General features: G+C 43.7%; 3 protein-coding genes across 4 annotated transcripts in view; 2 read left to right on the top strand and 1 right to left on the bottom strand.

Annotated features, from left to right (window-relative positions):
• Nucleotides 1-11,486, top strand: part of LOC128259657 (tyramine/octopamine receptor) — a 37,996-nt gene extending 26,510 nt beyond the window's left edge. The window contains 3 exon segments of the mRNA XM_052992182.1: nt 7,035-7,303; nt 7,306-8,637; nt 9,659-11,486. Of these exon segments, the coding sequence (XP_052848142.1) occupies nt 7,151-7,303; nt 7,306-8,637; nt 9,659-10,051 (1,878 nt within the window). The 5' untranslated portion in view covers nt 7,035-7,150 and the 3' untranslated portion in view covers nt 10,052-11,486.
• Nucleotides 11,487-11,765: 279 nt separating this feature from the next.
• Nucleotides 11,766-12,805, top strand: LOC128259664 (uncharacterized). Its single transcript, XM_052992192.1, has one exon. It carries the CDS (start codon nt 11,922-11,924, stop codon nt 12,555-12,557), a length of 636 nt encoding a protein of 211 aa, XP_052848152.1. The 5' UTR covers nt 11,766-11,921; the 3' UTR covers nt 12,558-12,805.
• Nucleotides 12,806-13,301: 496 nt separating this feature from the next.
• On the bottom strand, nt 13,302-18,093 carry LOC128259653 (uncharacterized). Of its 2 annotated transcripts, none has more exons than XM_052992176.1 (5): nt 17,873-18,093; nt 17,094-17,787; nt 15,619-16,408; nt 13,914-15,201; nt 13,302-13,859 (listed from the first exon to the last, which is right to left on the bottom strand). In XM_052992176.1, the coding sequence occupies exons 2-5, from the start codon at nt 17,763-17,765 to the stop codon at nt 13,787-13,789; spliced, it is 2,823 nt and encodes a 940-aa protein (XP_052848136.1). In that variant the 5' UTR covers nt 17,766-17,787; nt 17,873-18,093; the 3' UTR covers nt 13,302-13,786. The 2 variants fall into 2 exon arrangements, with proteins under 2 accessions (XP_052848136.1, XP_052848135.1); XM_052992175.1 differs by having other exon boundaries at nt 17,094-17,792; nt 17,873-18,092.
• Between the last annotated feature and the right edge of the window lie 490 nt (nt 18,094-18,583).

Raw genomic sequence — 18,583 nt, 5'->3', positions numbered from 1 at the left:
AGGGAAATCAATTCATGAATAGTTCAACATTTTGGCGTAAGCCAAAACAAACACAGAACTTTCAGGGTCAGCTAACTGGGAATTAATGGAAACAGGAAGCCGACCGTCCATTCATAAAAGCAAACACATGCTGAATCGATTTAAAAGTGTGAAACACATCAAAGCGTGGGGAAACTTTAAACGGAATGAACTTAAAGTGCTGTAGTTTTGACTTATGGCCAGTGATAAAAACTTACCACTAGCTCAAATATACACGAGTGTCAACTAGAAAAGGTAAAAGACTTCAAATCATGCTAAGCACACGCTCATCAAGCTTAAATATGCAAGAACCCTACAAATATTTCAACAATCCCCAGAAGTCGAGCAGCACTTGGAGCCGAAATCTGCAATGAAAGCGCCCACATTGGACGTGTGCCAGCGGAAAATGCATTTCCATTTGCAACTTTGGGCCGCTGTCAGGACCTGGCATCCTTCTGGCCAAGTCCGCGTCCAGCGAAGTTCGATGGGTCTCAGGATAGTGTTCGATTCGCAGGGCACAAAATGTGCATTCGAGTGCAACTTTTGACTGACTGACAGCTGTGTATGCACAGAACAGAGAAACTTCCACAGCCCGATTTTCTGCAGCTGTAGCATGATTACTGATTACTCCATGTACTATTCGTCTATTTGGTCAAATTGCTCGTTACCAGAAAAGGGACTCTCCTTTTCAACGAAAAAGAAGGAGCTGACGAATTGATTACAAAATTGGTATACAGCATCATGTGAATATATTAATCAAACTTTGAACATTGTCGATGTCTTAAGTAAAAAAGCAAAGCAATTACATCAAATTTTAACCTAAATTATTTAAGATAAATAAATAAACCTAAATTATTCAGTACAAATAACAAATTAGGTATTACAGATTCGAGTAACTTTAATAAAATTTAGGATGTTATGATATAGATGCTGGTTAAAGTTATCGAAGATGAACTGTACTTATTTGGGCGTGGCCACACACCACCTCACATTGAAACACTCATGTACATGTGCAGCTAGCAGTTTACATGGCTGGTTAACTTTTTTTTTTGCCAATGATGATGATTTTCATGTTTATCAGTTGCAGGTATCTGAGTTCATCCATCTATCTGTCCTCCTTTCCACCGGACTGACATTTCTGCCTTTTTTCTGTCAATGCCGCTGCGATTGCTACGATTCTGCCATAGTACGCATCAATTTTCGAGTAGCCGGGTCCGCATTAACTCGCCAAAACGTGCCAGGATTCAGGTTCCCGATCGGAGGGCAGGAATACCGGATAGATTGCAAATTGCTGACATTTCAACACGTCCAGCAAACAATTGACATCGTCTGAAAGGAAGTGGTCGAATTTGGAAAGAAATGGCTTCGCTCTGAGTTAAAGCTATCCAAATCATCATTTAAACAAGAAAATGAATAAATAAAATTAAATTACTAGTTGCATTGAACTCAATTGTCCGCTATGTGTTAAATTACTTTAATTACTACATCTCGAAGGACTAAAAATTACAATGCCCTCGTACTCAAACGCTTCGTGGAAGAATCAGTTTTTTACTAATAGTATCACTTCAAATCAATAAAAATCAATTAAACACCGAATAAAAGTAAAGTTAAAATAATTAAAATATAAAATAATAAATTTAAAAATGTTTTGGGTTATATCCTGTGGCAGATAAGATAATTTTTAATGACTCTACTATCGTATATATGTTTTTAAATTTAATTTACATTAAATGGATTGTATGTTTTTGTGCATAACGATAATATTTAATGAAAACGAGCTAAGTACATTTGCACACCGACAACAAAAAGGGGTTGTTTGTTTTCTAAGAGCTTTGCAAAACTGGCCAAAACTGCAAAGCAAGCGTTTTGGCCAAACGAGGATTTTAACAAGTATTTTTTGGCTTAAATCCGATTCTTATAAAAGAGTTCTAAGGCACTTAAGCTTGTACATGAGTGAGCAACAGAGTACAAAAAAATAGGTTATGATTAAGTGACTTTAGAGTCGTTTGAAAAAATACTATAAATCTGTACCCAATTTGTTGGCCCCATTTACGTTCAATCAGCCAGTTGGCAGCAGCAGCAGCAGCAGCAGCAGCGCTCATTACTTTACGGGGAATATTTTCTGCTTCATCAATCTGCTGCTCATTTGGGAAGCAGCCCCAATTCGCACATGCCTTTATCACACGACCCCGTCTCCGTCCGCCGACCAATTGCTTCTCACATCTGCATGTTCTTGTCATTGCCAAACAAAAAGGAGGAAAAGTGGCATCGGGCGAGGATATTTCCCACATGGCACATGCAAAAGCCAAAAACGAAAGCGGGAAAAGCGGAAAAACGGAGAGGACACCCAAGAAGCAACCGAAATCCACAAGCCAAACAGAACTCCACATCAGCACGTAAACAAATTTGCAACCTGTCCGTGGTTTAATGTATGGCTGCTCTTCTGGTTTCTTAAAATGCATTAAGCCCGCAACTTGTGAACGGATATGGTGTTTGGCACACTTTGGCCATGCTTAAATACTTCCCCCAGCCCAGTGGAAATTAAGCAATCCAGACAGAGGCCCCGTGTTAAAGTGTCCCACTTAATCCAATTTCTGGCCCAAAACTGTATCGATAGTCGCGTAATAGAAGCGCAAAGCTGCATGAAAGCTGTGGGTTGGATGGGTTGGATGGGTTGGATGGTTGCTCCCAGTGCGTGAGTGCCCTGAATGGACCGCAGAGTCTGCCCACAAGTGGATAAGGCCTTGGGGCTGGCCATCCCCCCTCCCTCCATCCCCCATTCACTCATTTTTCATTCACCGAACCCAACTCAACTCGACTCGAATTGCATTTTATTGAGTACAGGTCGACTTTCATTTAAGCCTAGTTCATTTCAGTTTAGTTCCTGTACACTAACAAAAAATTAGCAACGGAAAACAATAAAAGGTTTGTGTTAGTTCATCACTGGAATTGTTTTTTTGAATTTTTTTCTCGCAGTGAAGGGAAATAGAAAAAGAAATTTTAAATCAAGCAAAATTCACTATTTACAAGGGATAGCAGAATGAGAGTTCTTCCTGACAGTATTTCAGAATTAAAAAATTAGAATTGGCCATTCGAACTCAAAGTTTTTTTTTAAAGTGCACTTCTGCTAAAAGGAGAAACTGCAAGAACAGAAAATGAACGCAGGTGGTTTGTTGAAATTGGCGAACGAGTCGTATCTGCAGGTTGGCCAGTTGTCAACTGGGCGCCATATCAGCGGCCTTTTATTGCCTCAGAGCGTGGAAAATCCGTGAAGGAGGGGGAGGAAAAGCGCAGAGCAACAGCACCAGTTTTCTAACTAAGCATTCCTTTGGGGCCCCAATCGTTGTTTACTTAGGCACGAAAACATTTCATAATTTCCAATCAATTTCACACGCTTTAATTACTCGTAAAATATTTAAAAATTTTTGCAGCTCAAAGAGCTTGCCGCGCAACCAAAGCGAAGCATTTTCAATGCCTTCATTTTGTTTGTTATGAATTTCGTAATTTTCTTGGGGGCCGTGTATTTGAACGATGAAATTTTACTTGTGTGTCTGCTGGAATTATTGTACGCCACATTAATCATGCAAATGAAATGAAACATGAAGGGGCGGGCCGTTGAGGTGTGGAGAAAAGGGCGTGGCCCACACACCCATCAATGCCAATTAATGCCAGAAATTTCCCAAGATGCATGTGCCTGTGAATATACTTTATTGGTATCCTTTTCGTTATGTGCGGCAAACTTGATCAGCATCAAAGGCGATTGGGCCTCCTGTATTTTTAGCTGGCCAAGTGCCTAATGATGGCTATAAATATAGCTCTGTGGGTGGTTCGGCGTGTGGGTCTGGGGTCTGGGGTCGAGGATGCGTGTATCTTGCAGATATGCCAGAACTCTTGCATATTTAATGAGCATGACACGGCGCACAGTTGAGGAAAACAAAGCAGATGCCACTCTGCCGTCGACGTTCGGATACTCTTTAACTGGTCGACACACTAAAGGTAAAACCCAAAGCAAGGAAAAGGCTTTAAGTTGTTTATTGGATTTTTCCCAAAAAAAGTTATGTTGGCAAACTTTGTCACAGTAGCTTCTTACATTCCCAGATGCAGGCACACAAATGCTAATGACAAGTTTGCCAAAAAGGACATGTCCGTGTGTGCATATGTATACAGTTTTATGTATATGGGGTTCGTTCAGTCAAGGTCGCTTCGCTTCCTTTCCGAGCGACTGCATAACGAGTTCAAAAAACTTTTACCCATTCCTCCCAACTGAACCCAACTGAACCCAACTGAACTCAAGCCAGGGACAAACTATCCTAAGCTGCTCATTCACACTCACGCGAACACAAACACAATTCCTGGGCTGCTTTTGGGCGCTGTTTCCTTAATCAGGAGCTTTTGTAACAAGCTTATCGCCCGGCGGCCAGGACAGGCCAGAAACGAACTCACGCCACCAATCTCAAGCTTCCACCGACCACGAGATATTCAATTATGTCGCGTAGATTCCAGCAGAAAATCAGTTTACCAGTGGGAGTATAATTCTTTGCACACACCAGCCACAAACGAGATGAGTACCAGCATGAAAGAAAGCTGTTTTCTTCAAAAAGATATTGTTATTGTTTTATTTTTTTAATGTAATGTTATTTAATGGTGAGAAATCAAATCTTTTAATATATTATATATTAAGTTATTCGGACTTGTTAAACATTGCTGTGTATTTGTAGACAAACTAACCGCCACACCCTCATCCAATTATCTTTAACCAATTTGTATATAATTATAAATCTTGATACTTTACTGGGCTGTCAAAAGTATTACATACTTATTACAGTAATTTTATAAGTTCTTCGTTTTTTTTCTTTTTGCTGAGCCACCCTTGAACTCAAATCGTGTTCAAATATGGCTGTTCAACCAACTAAAAATCGCTTAAAACTTTTTACCCGCCTATTTGTGGATGAAATAAAAACCGAAAACCCGAAAATACATCTCCATCTCCCGCTCCCCGACTAAAAGCTTTACATTTGCAGACAGAAATCAAGGTAGGATTCGGGGCATTAGCAATCTGGCAGTCAGCCACACTTCAGCCGCCCGTGGAGCGAAAAAACGCAAAACAATTTTAGCTGAATGAAAATGTTTGCCTCAAAGTTTTTCCTTCCTTTCCCCATTTTCAGGGCTCCGTCCAGTTCAGTTCGGTTTATGAGCGGGTTATTTTGATTAATGTTCTTTCAACTGCTATCAGGCATGGTCGAGGGATAAAAAGAACTCGAAAGCAAAACCCAGTAAAGTTGGCAAGCGCTTAGCGGATATAGAAGTGTCAAGTGAAAGAGCAGAGCAACAATTATTCGATGACTAAGGAGTAGGTGGTGGATGGAAATCTATTGATTGAGGAAAGGACTCGCAGTTCATGGTCCACGATATCCACGAACGTCTTGGAGCCGTCTCTCTCGGAAAAGAAATACTAAGGACAAACTGTTTTGGCTTGACAATTTTAATTACTTTTAAATGTTTCATCTTAAGCAGAGATAATGCGACAAGATTTGTCATTTAAATTGTTTATGACCTTCTGACCGTATTTCCCCAGGCCTGACAAAAGAGTGTACTTGACCTTTTTTCCGGCCTGCCACCAAGTTTTCCTCGTCCGGTCCGACCCGTCATTCGAATGTCCTTTGTGCTGCATGCTTATTGACAAGTTGTAAATAATTTGGATTTGACATAATCCTGATTGCCTCGTGCAATTTGCTTGGGCCTGATGGCAAAACTTTTAACCCATCGATGATGGCTGACGGCAACTCCCGCCAAAGTATAATAAGAGCCGAGGAATGAGCCTTTAAATGATCCACAATGCAATTGTTGAGAAAAAAAGGACTTAAATCGAACAATACTATGGGAAATGGTCAAGTCGATAACTTTTAATCTAAGCCAGTAGATCCCACAGAAACATGGTCTTTGATGTGGTAAAAGTTTTAAGATTTGAATTATTTTTTGAATGTATTTATAACAAGAAGTGGATCAAATATATTTAAATACAAGAAAGGTAACAAGTCTGGGCAAGCCGAAGTTTATATGCCCTTGCAGATACTTCAAAAATATTCTTGAAAGCACTGATGCTAAGAAGATGTTCAGCTTAATTATGGCAGCTTTATGATATCATTTTGCGATATGAATTAAACTAAATTAAAACTGTAAATCTGAACTATCAAATAATTACTATTTTCAAAGGAATACTAAAAAAAGATTAAATATAGCTTCCGTTAAAACAAACGGAATAATGTATGAAAAGCAATTATATCTTTGCTATTTTTCAATTGACTTAAATGTACCTTTACAGAAAAAATTCCGATATTCAGAATTTGGAACTAGAACACTTAAAATGAGGATGTACTTGTTTTGAGTACATATTTCTCCTAAGAACTCACATTTATGATATCTGTAGTAGTATTAGGAAAACAAACTTAAATTGAGGATATGTGTGCTTGAATTATTTATTTATAAAACGCAAAATACTCATAAAACCATTAATTATAATGTTTTGTTTTTAAACAAACAATTATAGAGAGGGGTAACGACGTATTTCAAACAGTAACGTTATAAAGCAAATGGGAATTACATTTTTAACCGATTTATTATGTCCTATTTTCATTCTAAAACCAAAATGCTTGAATAAAAAACCTTATATACTTAATGTAAATTTTTCCTTTCTTCATTTCGTTTTTACTCAATTTGAGAATTTTTGGTTTGAAATTTGGTAGAGTACAAAAGTTCTGAGATTAAGAGTCCAAACCTGACAATTTTTGTACTCTACAAAATTTCAAGACCAAAAATTAATTAATATTCACTATTGTCGAACATATAGGTAGACATACACTTGCTCAATTTAGCTTGCTTTCTTGTTTTTAATATTTTAGAGTGTACATTAAATTTAAGTCTTTTAAATGTTGCTTAGAAGACACCCAGCTACGCAACCTCCATCCGCAGTGCTGCAACCACATTAATCCTGTTTTCCACTCCATTTCTCTCCTCAGAAAGAAGCCAAGAAGCCGCACACATCGCACATTCCGTCCGCTTTCAGCCGAGGCGCATGTGAACGTAGCCGGAGCCCAAAGAGAGCACGTGGGCGAGGCGGGCTGGCAATGCCAAAATGCCATCGGCGCATCAGATCCTGTTCGTAAATGTCACCACAACGGTGGCGGCGGCGGCTCTAACCGCTGCGGCCGCCGTCAGCACCGCAAAATCCGGTAGCGGCGATGCCACACGTCCGTATACGAATACGGATGCGGATGCGGATGCGATGTGGGTGTGGGTGTGGAAGCGCAGACAGTGTCCAACATATCCGGCTCGCTGGTGGAGGGCCTGACCACCGTGGCGGCGGCACTGAGCACGACTCCGGCGGAAGCGGACTCCGGCGGAGAGTGCGGCGGAGAGGTGGAGGAGCTGCACACCAGCGTGTTGGGCCTGCAGCTGGCGGTGCCGGAGTGGGAGGCCCTGCTGACCGCCCTGGTGCTGTCGGTCATCATCGTGCTGACCATCATCGGGAACATCCTGGTGATCCTGAGCGTGTTCACCTACAAGCCGCTGCGCATTGTCCAGAACTTCTTCATCGTGTCGCTGGCGGTGGCCGATCTCACGGTGGCCCTGCTGGTGCTGCCCTTCAACGTGGCCTACTCGATCCTGGGCCGCTGGGAGTTTGGCATCCATCTGTGCAAGTTGTGGCTCACCTGCGACGTCCTGTGCTGCACCAGCTCCATCCTGAACCTGTGCGCCATCGCCCTGGACCGCTACTGGGCCATCACGGACCCCATCAACTACGCCCAGAAGCGGACCGTCGGCCGCGTCCTGCTGCTCATCTCCGGTGTGTGGCTGCTCTCGCTGCTCATCAGCAGTCCGCCGCTGATCGGCTGGAACGACTGGCCGGACGAGTTCACCAGTGCCACACCCTGCGAGCTGACCTCGCAGCGCGGCTACGTCATCTACTCCTCGCTGGGCTCCTTCTTCATTCCGCTGGCCATCATGACCATCGTCTACATCGAGATCTTCGTGGCCACGCGGCGGCGCCTGCGCGAGCGGGCCAAGGCCAACAAGCTCAACACGATGGCGCTCAAGTCCGCCGAGCTGGAGCCCATGACCAATTCCTCACCTGCCGCCGCCTCCGCTTCCGCCTCCGGCTCCAAGTCGCGGCTCCTGGCCAGCTGGCTATGCTGCGGCAGGGATCGCGCCCAGTTCGCCACGCCCATGATCCAGAACGACCAGGAGAGCATCAGCAGCGAGACCCACCAGCCGCAGCAGCCGCACGAGGGCTCCAAAACGAGGGCGGGATCCCAGAGCCACGGCGATCCGCAGCAGCAGCAGCAGCAGCAGCAGCAGCAGCACGTGGTCGTGCTGGTCAAGAAGTCGCGGCGCGCCAAGATCAAGGACTCGATCAAGCACGGCAAGGCCAGAGGCGGTCGAAAGTCGCAGTCCTCGTCCACCTGCGAGCCGCACGGCGAACAGCAGCTCCTGCCCTCCAGCGGGGGCGGTGGAGGGGGAGGGGGAGGGGGAGGAGGAGCGGATGGCTGCAGGACCGGCGGAGGGAAGTCCGACGCCGAGATCAGCACGGAAAGTGGCAGCGATCCCAAGGGTTGCATACAGGTTAGTGTGGCAGTACAAAACCGAAAGGATAAAACCAATTGGGCCCGGAATTTATAGTTCATATATTCGTTTTGAAACGCTTTAAATCGTCCCCAATATTTTAGCTCTACGGTCTTAGAAATAAAAGAAAACAAGTGAATAAAATATAAATTAATCTTAGAAAAACACAAAGTTCTGCGAATCTGTTTATTGGTACAGAAAGTGTTGTAATCCTGACTTGAAAATTCTTTTTTTTTATTAAGTATCAAAAAACGTATTCTAGTCGGCATATGTGTTTTGAATTTTTACTTTTGATCCTAGAATTGATTTAGAAAAACGTGTTATTCATTTTTACATTTTTACTTATAGCTAATACGAACTTAAAAATAAGAAAATATATATATTTTATGTACACGTAAACAGACTTAAATTATTTTGTAGCTTCATGTGTTGACATCTTGACAAAAACGTAAAACTTAAGGGGGTATTCTGGCTCTAAAAGCCTGAATTTTAAAAATTTTTTCAGGAAAGATAATGGAAAACATTTTTAATATACAATTTTTTATATGGTTTTTATAGACATTTTTATTTTAACTTACTGAAAATTTTTTTTAAAACCTAAGCTCATGGAATTTTACTTTTAGAATTCTGTAATGGAAATTAAGTAAAGACATTTCCTAACAAGTATGTATACCCTATATGTTTTGGTATTTTTATAATGGACTATATGTACAGGAAACAATAGCCACAACATTTTCGTATAAATATAAAAATAGTCTATATTTTTGTAATTTTATAAGGGGCTGAGTATCTAGAAAATAATGGCGTTAAAAGTAGTCTACTCATTACCTAAAAAGTAAGAAAATTGTCCATGTTTTTACCTAAACATTAAATTGTATACCACTTTAAGTTTTTAGACCCTGCCTAGTCCACCATTTTTCTGCGTGTATCGACATATTAGGAACAAACCCTTAGCTAGAAAGCATTTATGGCCAATTCTAATCCTTCCCTCACCTTCTTCTTTTCCTCTTACCTGTCCCAGGTCTGTGTGACCCAGGCGGACGAGCAGACTTCCCTCAAACTGACCCCGCCGCAATCCTCGACGGGGGCAGCCACCGTTTCCGCCACGCCGCTGCAGAAGAAGCCCAGCGGAGTGAACCAGTTCATCGAGGAGAAGCAGAAGATATCGCTGTCGAAGGAGCGCCGCGCGGCCCGCACCCTGGGCATCATCATGGGCGTCTTCGTCATCTGCTGGCTGCCCTTCTTCCTCATGTACGTCATCCTGCCCTTCTGCCAGAGCTGCTGCCCCACGAACAAGTTCAAGAACTTCATCACCTGGCTGGGCTACATCAACTCCGGTCTCAACCCGGTCATCTACACCATCTTCAACCTGGACTACCGGAGGGCTTTCAAGCGGCTGCTGGGCCTGAACTGAGGGCCCGGAGAGTGTTGCTCAGAGTTTGTGCCAAACTTAAATAGATGTTTATCCGACCAGCAAAGATCAAGATCTCAGTCGTAAGTTGAGCCCCAACTTCAAAACTTCCGACGTGGAACCAAAATCAAACTTCTCAAACTGCTCGTTTCCTAATATGTCATAATTTTGAGCCCTAAGCTTTTTTCTCAAAAAAGTACGACGACTTTAATTTTGACTGTACTCAAATTTGTTTCTCAAATTTTAATTTAGGTTAGGCTTTTTTTTGTTTATGTTTTCATAGTTTAAATTAATATTGTGTGTGGATCTAATCTTGTCCAAAAAATGGAGAAAACATAATGCGATTTCAACTAAGAGGTGTTTCCAGAATTTTTTCAAGTGCTGAAATTGATCCTGATAATATTGATCAACATTACAAGAATAATAGCTTTTATTGTTTGGAGTTGTCGGGATTACGGGATTTAAAAAAGGGTTTTTAAATTAAAAGCCTGTTCGGTAGATCTTTTGTGTAGGCCAACTAAATTTCATATGAAATTTGTATGATCAAAATACCAATTTTGCCAATTCAAAATGCTTGTTTACCAACATTTTATTTAATTAAAATGTTTTAAAGTTTATGTGTAGAAGCACCTCTGTTCCCTGTTTTTTTTTTTTTTTTTTTGGTTTTCAGTTCGGTTAGTTTCTTTTGTTGGGGAAAACTAGTGCTTACTTAAATAATTAAAAACTGTTCAATACTCATATTATAAGGGGTTGTGCTGGGATAAAAATGAGGAGATATGCATCCAGCCGTACACGCCTACAAATAAAATCATCAAAATTACAAAGTAACAAATTGCATAACCATACATAACATTATACAGGATAAGTGACATCCCATACGAGAATAGCATCATAATGAATTTAATATAATTAAATTAAATGTTTAGACACAAGATCTGTGGCAACTTTCGTGTTTCACCCTATGCGTATGGAAAAACCAAATCGGTGTTAGTTAAATTCAATCTGCGCTCAAAATATGTATAACAACTAAGCTAAACACAAACTTCCAAGAAATAAAATTTGTTTTCTAGGCATTACTTTAACGATTTGTATTTAAATGTAATTTAATTGTAGGCAAGCAAAAACCAAACTACTATACTTAATTGTATATTTTCAAATACGCTTTGAACTATTTGTTAAATAATTTATTGATTAATTGTTTTTATGACAGAGCAACAATTGTGTTGAGTGGGCAGCTAAAAGCTTGCGCATCGAAACTTTCTTAGGATAGATAAATGTTTAATTGCACTTTACGAAATGCAACATTGTTAGCGAATTGGAGTACATGCTATATCGTATATATCACAATTTATGTCTTTTAACGACGATGTACGATAGTTTCACTAATTAACTTGTTTAACGAGCAAATGCAAGCTAAGCATATACGAAACAAACAAAAGACAGATTCGAATTAAAGTTATGAATAAAAATAATATTGAATTTGTGTTTGGATTTGAATATTAATGGTTACTGAAGGAATACAGAATTAGGCATACATCATAATTATAATTTTAAAGCGAAAGTCATTAGAAAGACCATTGGATAACAGCGCATGTTAAGAAAAGCAAGTCTGTTAAGATTTTAGTAAGTATCATTCCGGTGTATGCGATATATTCACGACTATCGGCTATCGGCTGCTCGTGATTGCCATTCACACGGAACGATCCCAGCTCAGGTAGCGCAGCTGTCTCTGTCTCCCATCCCTAGCGAATTGACGGCTTGTAAACTAAATTGTTGAGATTTGAAATTGTTTGGACGGGCGGCAAAAGGACGGAGTTTGATCCCAAATACTGGTTACCTGAGGACGCAGATTTCCGCGAAGACTTCGCCGCGGATGCAGGCAAACCACATTCCTGTAATGTATATAAGCAGCAGGCGTGCTATAGAGATCAGTCAGACCATGGAGACCTCGGAAGCGATAAAAACGTGTGCGGAAAGCGAGCATCTCAACGGATCCTTCCGCCTGCAGTGCTCGGTGTCCTCCGTGGACATGGAGAGCGAGAGCGACCTGTCGCTGGCCTTCGAGCGCGAGGAGCAGTCGCCGGATGGCAGCTGCGACGAGCTGCCGGCATTCGAAATCCGCTCCTTCTCGCCACACGGACGAACCCCTTCACCCATCGACGAGCTCAACCTGTCCGACATCGAGACGCCTAAGCAGCCGCTGCGGCACCAGCTCCTGGCCGACGAGGAGGAGCCGTCCCGCCACAACGACCCCCAGTTCGTGGCCCTGTGCGAGATCAACGCCCAGATCAGCCCGCCCAGCGACGGCGACGAATCCAAGAGCCTGGAGACGATCTTCGAGGGCGTCTTCTTGAACACGCCACCGCGCGAGAAGGCCACAAGCTCCGGCAGCTCGCGCTTTACGCCCAAGCGCGTCCGGGCGAATCTCATGGAGCTGATGGCCATCGGCAACCGTCTGCACGACGGCAAGGAGAACCAGTCGCCATCGCCGCTCAAGGACCCCACCTAGTGACCACCCCCCGAACAGATTCCAACCAAAGCCATGGAGCCCTCGCTCAGACTGCCATCGATGTTCTAGACTAAGTTAGATTAACCTGAAAGTGTGGTTCTATCCCCAGCAGCCAGCAGGTGTACACTCTGGTGTGTATCCTCAGCTGATCCTTGAATTCTCCCTAGCTACGTGCCCTGCATTTTGCGATGTCGGGCTAGAAGTTTGTGTAGTGGTAAATAAAGATCGTCTTTCCTTGTTCCAAACAATACCCCAAGTTTCGGTTGTATTTTGATGGCAGATGGTGCAGGTAGCCAGGAGGATGGGTCGTCTAATCCGCGATACCTGGATCAAGACCGCTATTAAAATTTCCACTGAAAAGTCCAAAAATCATAAAAAAACGTGAACCATTGCCGAAGGTCTTTTGTCATAAGGCCAAACCAAGGGGTTTTCGCAAGATCAGCACATGGGTGTCATGGTTCTTAATAACCACATTGCTTAGGTTGCCTTAAATGTTTACCCAAAAATCCTAATATTGCTAGGTATGCTCAAAGGACTGACTGATTTATTTTCTACAAATTTTGCAGTACGTTTTTATTTTAAAACCAAAATCTGGTTTATTCCGCAATAGATCAGCAATATAAAAATATATATTTCTTTGTTGTTGCGAATGTGTAAATATAAAATTGTAATATAGTTTTCCCAATTTTAAAGGCTTGACAATTATCCGCTAGATAGTCTACTAGAGGTGAACATTTTGAAAGATTTGCAATCCAAACGGACTTTTAATGATAATTTTTGGACAATGTTTACCTTAAAACTAGGGTTCTTACATTAATAGTATCATGTCTAGGGGGTACTTGTACAAAATAGTAGTAAAATAAGTATTTTGTGTGAATTAATATCTTGTTGGAAGATACTGGAAACCCACTTGCAGCGGTGGTTTGCGAGTTCGCGTCTTACACGAACTCCAATTTGGAAGCATAGCTAAACTTAAAACGAAAATGGGGACGAGCATTTCAAGTAATATAGAGTAATAAAATCGGGAATGTTTTCATTGGTTTCAGAACACATTCGAAGTAATACAGCGGGCAAGATTGGAGGGAAAGGATAAACAACTTCGAATTTTGTAAGCAGTGGATACAAAATTAAAGTAACGAATGAGGTAGTTATCGCGCTTCTCTGTTCGTTGCCTTCGATCCTATATGGTCCTATATGGCAATATCAAGCCCACTCTGTATCGCCTCCAATCAGAAGTTCTTCGAGTGACGCGACGCCGAGAACACCTTGACGCGCAACAGGCCCGGATTGACCTCTTGCCACCTGAAATGGTACAATGATTAGATGGGTGTTCGACAAATACGGTTGTTCACCCACCGCAAACGACGCTCGCCCAATCTGGACTTCACCCGGTTCTTGATAGTGGACACTCCGTTGGCACTGTGCAGTCCTCGGCCAGTGATGATGAAGACATGCTTGTAGACCCGCGTGGAGTTGCGCAGCACGGTGATGTGGCGGTCGAGGAAGAGGTCCAGACAGCTAATCGCCTCTACGGTGTGCAGGTAATGCAGGTCCAACAGGTCGGGATTGTTCTGCGTGTGGCGATGCACCTCCATGATGCAGTTGGCCGCCCGCTGGTTGAAGACGTCGATCTTTTGCTTGTGCAGCTTGGCTATCTCCGAGTAGTAGAGCGCCACGCTGCCATTGCCGCGCTGTACCGCCTGCTTGGCCTTCAGGTAGCACTCGGCCTTCAGCTGGGAGTGATGGGCGGCCATGTTACGCGTCTCCTCGAAGTCGCGGAGGGCAGCGCACTTGGCCTCCTCGTGCAGCAGGGGCGACCGGCCAGTGGTGGATGAACTGGAACTGGTTCGCTGGCCCTGGCCTTGGCCGGATGAATTTTGGTGCACTTGCTTTTGCTTTTGCTCCTCCAGCGCCACCTGCTCACTTAGCTTTACGCCCTCGCGAAGGGCCTGCTCATACAGCTCCGCTCCACTGAGCGCACTTTGCACGTTGCTGTCCAAGACCTCCACTGTTTGGCCATAGTTACTGCCAGTGGCCGCAAAGATTTCGAGCACCGTGTCGCTGGGGATGTCGGGGAACGTCTCGCACAGCTTCATCTTGGTCAGGTGGGTGGCAATATCGTTGGGCGGCTGCTTGCGGGCGGTCAACTCAGCTGCCTGCTTGGCGGCCAGCTGCTCGCTGTTGTAGATGCTCCAGGCCAGCTCCATGTCCAGCAGCTCGCCCACGTTGCTCGGGGACTCGCTGCACTCAGCGTACTCCGGGTGCTTGAGCAAGCGGGCGAACTGCTCGTCATCACGCAAAGTCTGCTGGCGCTGCTCCTCCTGCTGGTTGTACACTGCCTCCATCCACAGCATGTATAGCTGCTTGGCCAGTTGGCGCGGTACGAATATTTTTGTGGCGGCGGGCAGTTCCTGTTCCGGCGGCAACATCTCGTCGTCCGTTTGGAACTGGGCGCGCAGCTGTTCGATAAGCATGGCACCCAGATCCATTTCCAGCAGAGTATTGTCTTCAGGGTCCTGCTCCTCCGGCTCTTCCTGGTCCGCTTCTTCGAGCGCCTCTGGCAATTTGGGCCCAACGGGTTGATCCAGAATCCCATTACGGATGTCGCGGATTTTGCGAGTGTGCTCCGAGTATTGTTCGTCGCCTGAAATATAACCGAAATTGTACCCACTTGCTTAAAATCTTCAAATAAATCTTATATTAACTAAAATCTTTAATATCATATTATTTTTGGTAAAGGAAAGGCATTAAAACAGGCTTTAAATGTACATTTGAGGCAGTCTAAATGAGTAAAAAGCGATCAAAAAGGATCGTCTGTTTATATGGGATTTACTCAGTTACTTTATAAAGGTATCATATTGTTGGCCGAACCCGACTAATGCGATTCACTATGTGCTAAAGAAAGAAGACAATTGCAAATGAAATAAGCAGGTGAATTATGATCATGGTCAAGAACATATACACTGTATAGAGTCTGCGATGCAATGTAAATGTACTTCAGGAGCATATTTATATACTTAGTTAGTTAATAATGTTTAATCACAACAAGTGAATATCTCACCCAACACAAAGCAATTCTGGATTTGCTGCTGTAACTCCTTGTTAGTGGGCGCCGAAATGCGTTTGCAGCGAGGCTGGCGCTGCGGTTTGGATGCGTTTAAAGGCTTAGAGGCTGGCAGAGTGGGAGACGAGTTGAGAGGAGGTGGAGTGCGCACTGGAGACTCCTGGCTCCGCACCGACTTGTCGCAGTCGCATTGGAACTCCACCGCCTCCTCGCTGCTCACGGTATCCTCTGTCCCGAACTGATCCGATCCCGTTGCGGTCTTGAGCTCGTCCTCCTTGAGCAGAATATCGACGGCCCAGTCCACGTCGGCCTGGCACTTGACAAACAGATCCCAGAGGCCCGTCAACTCTTTGTTGGGATACATCTGGCGCAGAAGAGCAAAGCCTCTGGGCTCATTGCGGCAGTCTAAGCAGTGTTTCTGAAAACGCTTTGCCTCACTGGAATCCGCTTTCGGTAGCGCCTCCTCCGTTTTTTTCTCTCCCCGAAGAAGCTCAACAAGCGATACTTCGCACGTTGATGTAGCATGAGCAGCCAATGCTTCTGGAACCACCGAGTCTCCTGAATCAGCTGAATCCGCTGTCTGGGACCAGTAGGATGGCGCTCCCTGTTCGTAGGGCACCCAGCTCTGGGCATTGGCATTCAGCTTATAGGTATGTTGCTCTGCCGCTGGCACCGAGGCTTCCAAGGACTTGTTCTCCTCAAATTTGGTGACGACAGGCACGGCAGGAAGAGGCGGATGCTGACGCAGTTGTGGCAGGTCCACAGTGTACTTTGTCTCCTTCAATAACTGCAAAAAAAGAGTCAATAATTAAAATTATTTTTATAAAATTTACCCAAAGTGATCGGCTTTCTAATATCGCTTAAAATTTTTGCTTTGTCTATTTCGCATCGTTAAAAAGTGCAGGTAGCAAAAAGCCAATGATAATTTCGAACAAAATGTTTACAAAAATAATGGAAAGTTAATTGATAAAAAGAGTTGTTTTTAGTTGAGGCATCTTCTGTGTTTAAAACTCAAGCGAATTTAAATCACTTAACATATAAATTGAAAAAAAAAATAAATATTTGTATATTGGTTTTAGTGTGGACCGCAATATATTACAAGGCTAAAAAATCTGACTCGAGTTTTTCTATGTTTGACTATATATATTTTCAAACAATCACTACAACATCATAGGATTTTTTCTTGCTTATTATATGTTTAATCATTGGCATATATATTTTGACTATGAAGCCAAGGCATTTCTGTCAATATACTCGGCACCAATTTTTTTACTATAAAACGAATAAGGGAACAGAATTTAAGTTATTCAAAGCTAGCTAATCGTATTTTAAGCAATTTAACAATAAAACCATTTTGGAATTCCCCTGAACTTTTTGCTAGCGTTTAGAAAAGTTATGGACTGTGAATTTCCTTGTTTATGCACTAACATTAAATGGATAAATAAGTCATTGCCGCTAAAGTGTGATCTTACCTGGATGAGGTCCCCCGCAGTGGTGCGCTCGTAGCGCTCCAGCATGCGCTGTATGCTCTCCCGTGGGACCTGGTGGGTGTTCTTCTGCGCCAGTTTGCTGGCAGACCTGCTCCAGCTGGTCTGCGGCTCAAGCAGCTCGAGGACATAGCCGTGGCGCACGGCGGTCTGGACGTAGGGCTGCATTTCCCACACCATCGTGTTGGTGTTGTCCACGAAGATGGGGCTCCAGCCGCTGGCGGCTTTCTCGCGCACTCGGCGCTGGTTCCACTCGTGGGCGGCTGGCAGCAGGGTGGGATTGAACTCGTACCCATGGCGCGTCCAGAAGTAGTCGTCCGTGCTGAGGACGAAGTCGCGCACTTTGTGCCGCTCGAGCAGGTGGGCCTGACGCAGCAGAGATTCGGCCAGAGTGCTTTTTCCACTTCCCGGAGGACCTCGCATGATGATCATCAGCTTGTGGCCCGCCTGCACCCGCTGGCAGATCGAGCTGAGCTGCTTTTGGCCCTGGTTGTTGTTCACATTGCTGGCGGGGCACATTCTGATGGAGCTCGGAGCCCCGGCGGTGTTGTATTTCCTGGGCGTACCGCCGCTTCGGCTGCGGCCGCCACTGTTGTTATTGCTGCCCACCAAGAGCGCCAGATCCGCTGGGTCAGCGGAATTCCGCGCCGTCGACATGGCGTTGCTTCGCTTCCGGTTGCTGCTCTGTGGAAGAAGATCGTTAAGAGTGGTTCGTCCAAAGTATTGCGCAGTAACCTCTTATCGCATCCAGGTCTTGAACTTACCAAAATCACACCAAGCGTAGGTCAACTCGATCTCGAAACTAAGACAGCGGACAATTTCCTCTCGCTCCTTCACTGGAACCAGATGCAATTTGACTCCTGCGGACTACTACACTACGTTTGTTTATTTCCAGGGCACGGGGAGCTCGGCGTCTCGTTACATCCGCGTATTTGCTGCATTGCCAAATGGGAAAAACCACGTCCGAGCGGAGGCTATCGATGGCGCTATCGATGGCACTATCGGCCACGCGTTATCGATACCCGACAGTGCTGACTACATTATTACGATTATTTATTCCTCGACCGCTTTTAAACGAATTGAATACTACCAAACATTTCATAATGGATAGACGTTTTTGGTACAAATATTTGTTAAATGTTATTTTTTTCTGATTTCAAAGTGCTAAATTATCTATTTCTACCAACCGAAGGCCCCAAAAAATGTTTTTTTTCGTAATGTGGACAGTTCATCCAAAAGCCTTTTTCCCTGCCTGGAAAAACAAAAGATTTTAAAAATGTTTTTTACTACAATTTTCCTTGAGAGAGCAATGATTTTTCAGTTGTTTTGGGCTAATTGATCTATCCTTTGACCCTTTGAAATTTAATAGGACCTTTTTCAAAAGGTAAGGGACGAAAACCAGACCGAACAGCTGTTATATCATCGAAACTTTCGAAAAAAGTATTTTTGAACAAAAAAAACCAAATTCAGTCTTT

The sequence above is a fragment of the Drosophila gunungcola genome (assembly GCF_025200985.1).
Source record: "Drosophila gunungcola strain Sukarami chromosome 3L unlocalized genomic scaffold, Dgunungcola_SK_2 000009F, whole genome shotgun sequence".
NCBI lineage: Eukaryota > Metazoa > Arthropoda > Insecta > Diptera > Drosophilidae > Drosophila > Drosophila gunungcola.
This window is presented reverse-complemented; position numbering and strand designations above follow the sequence as displayed.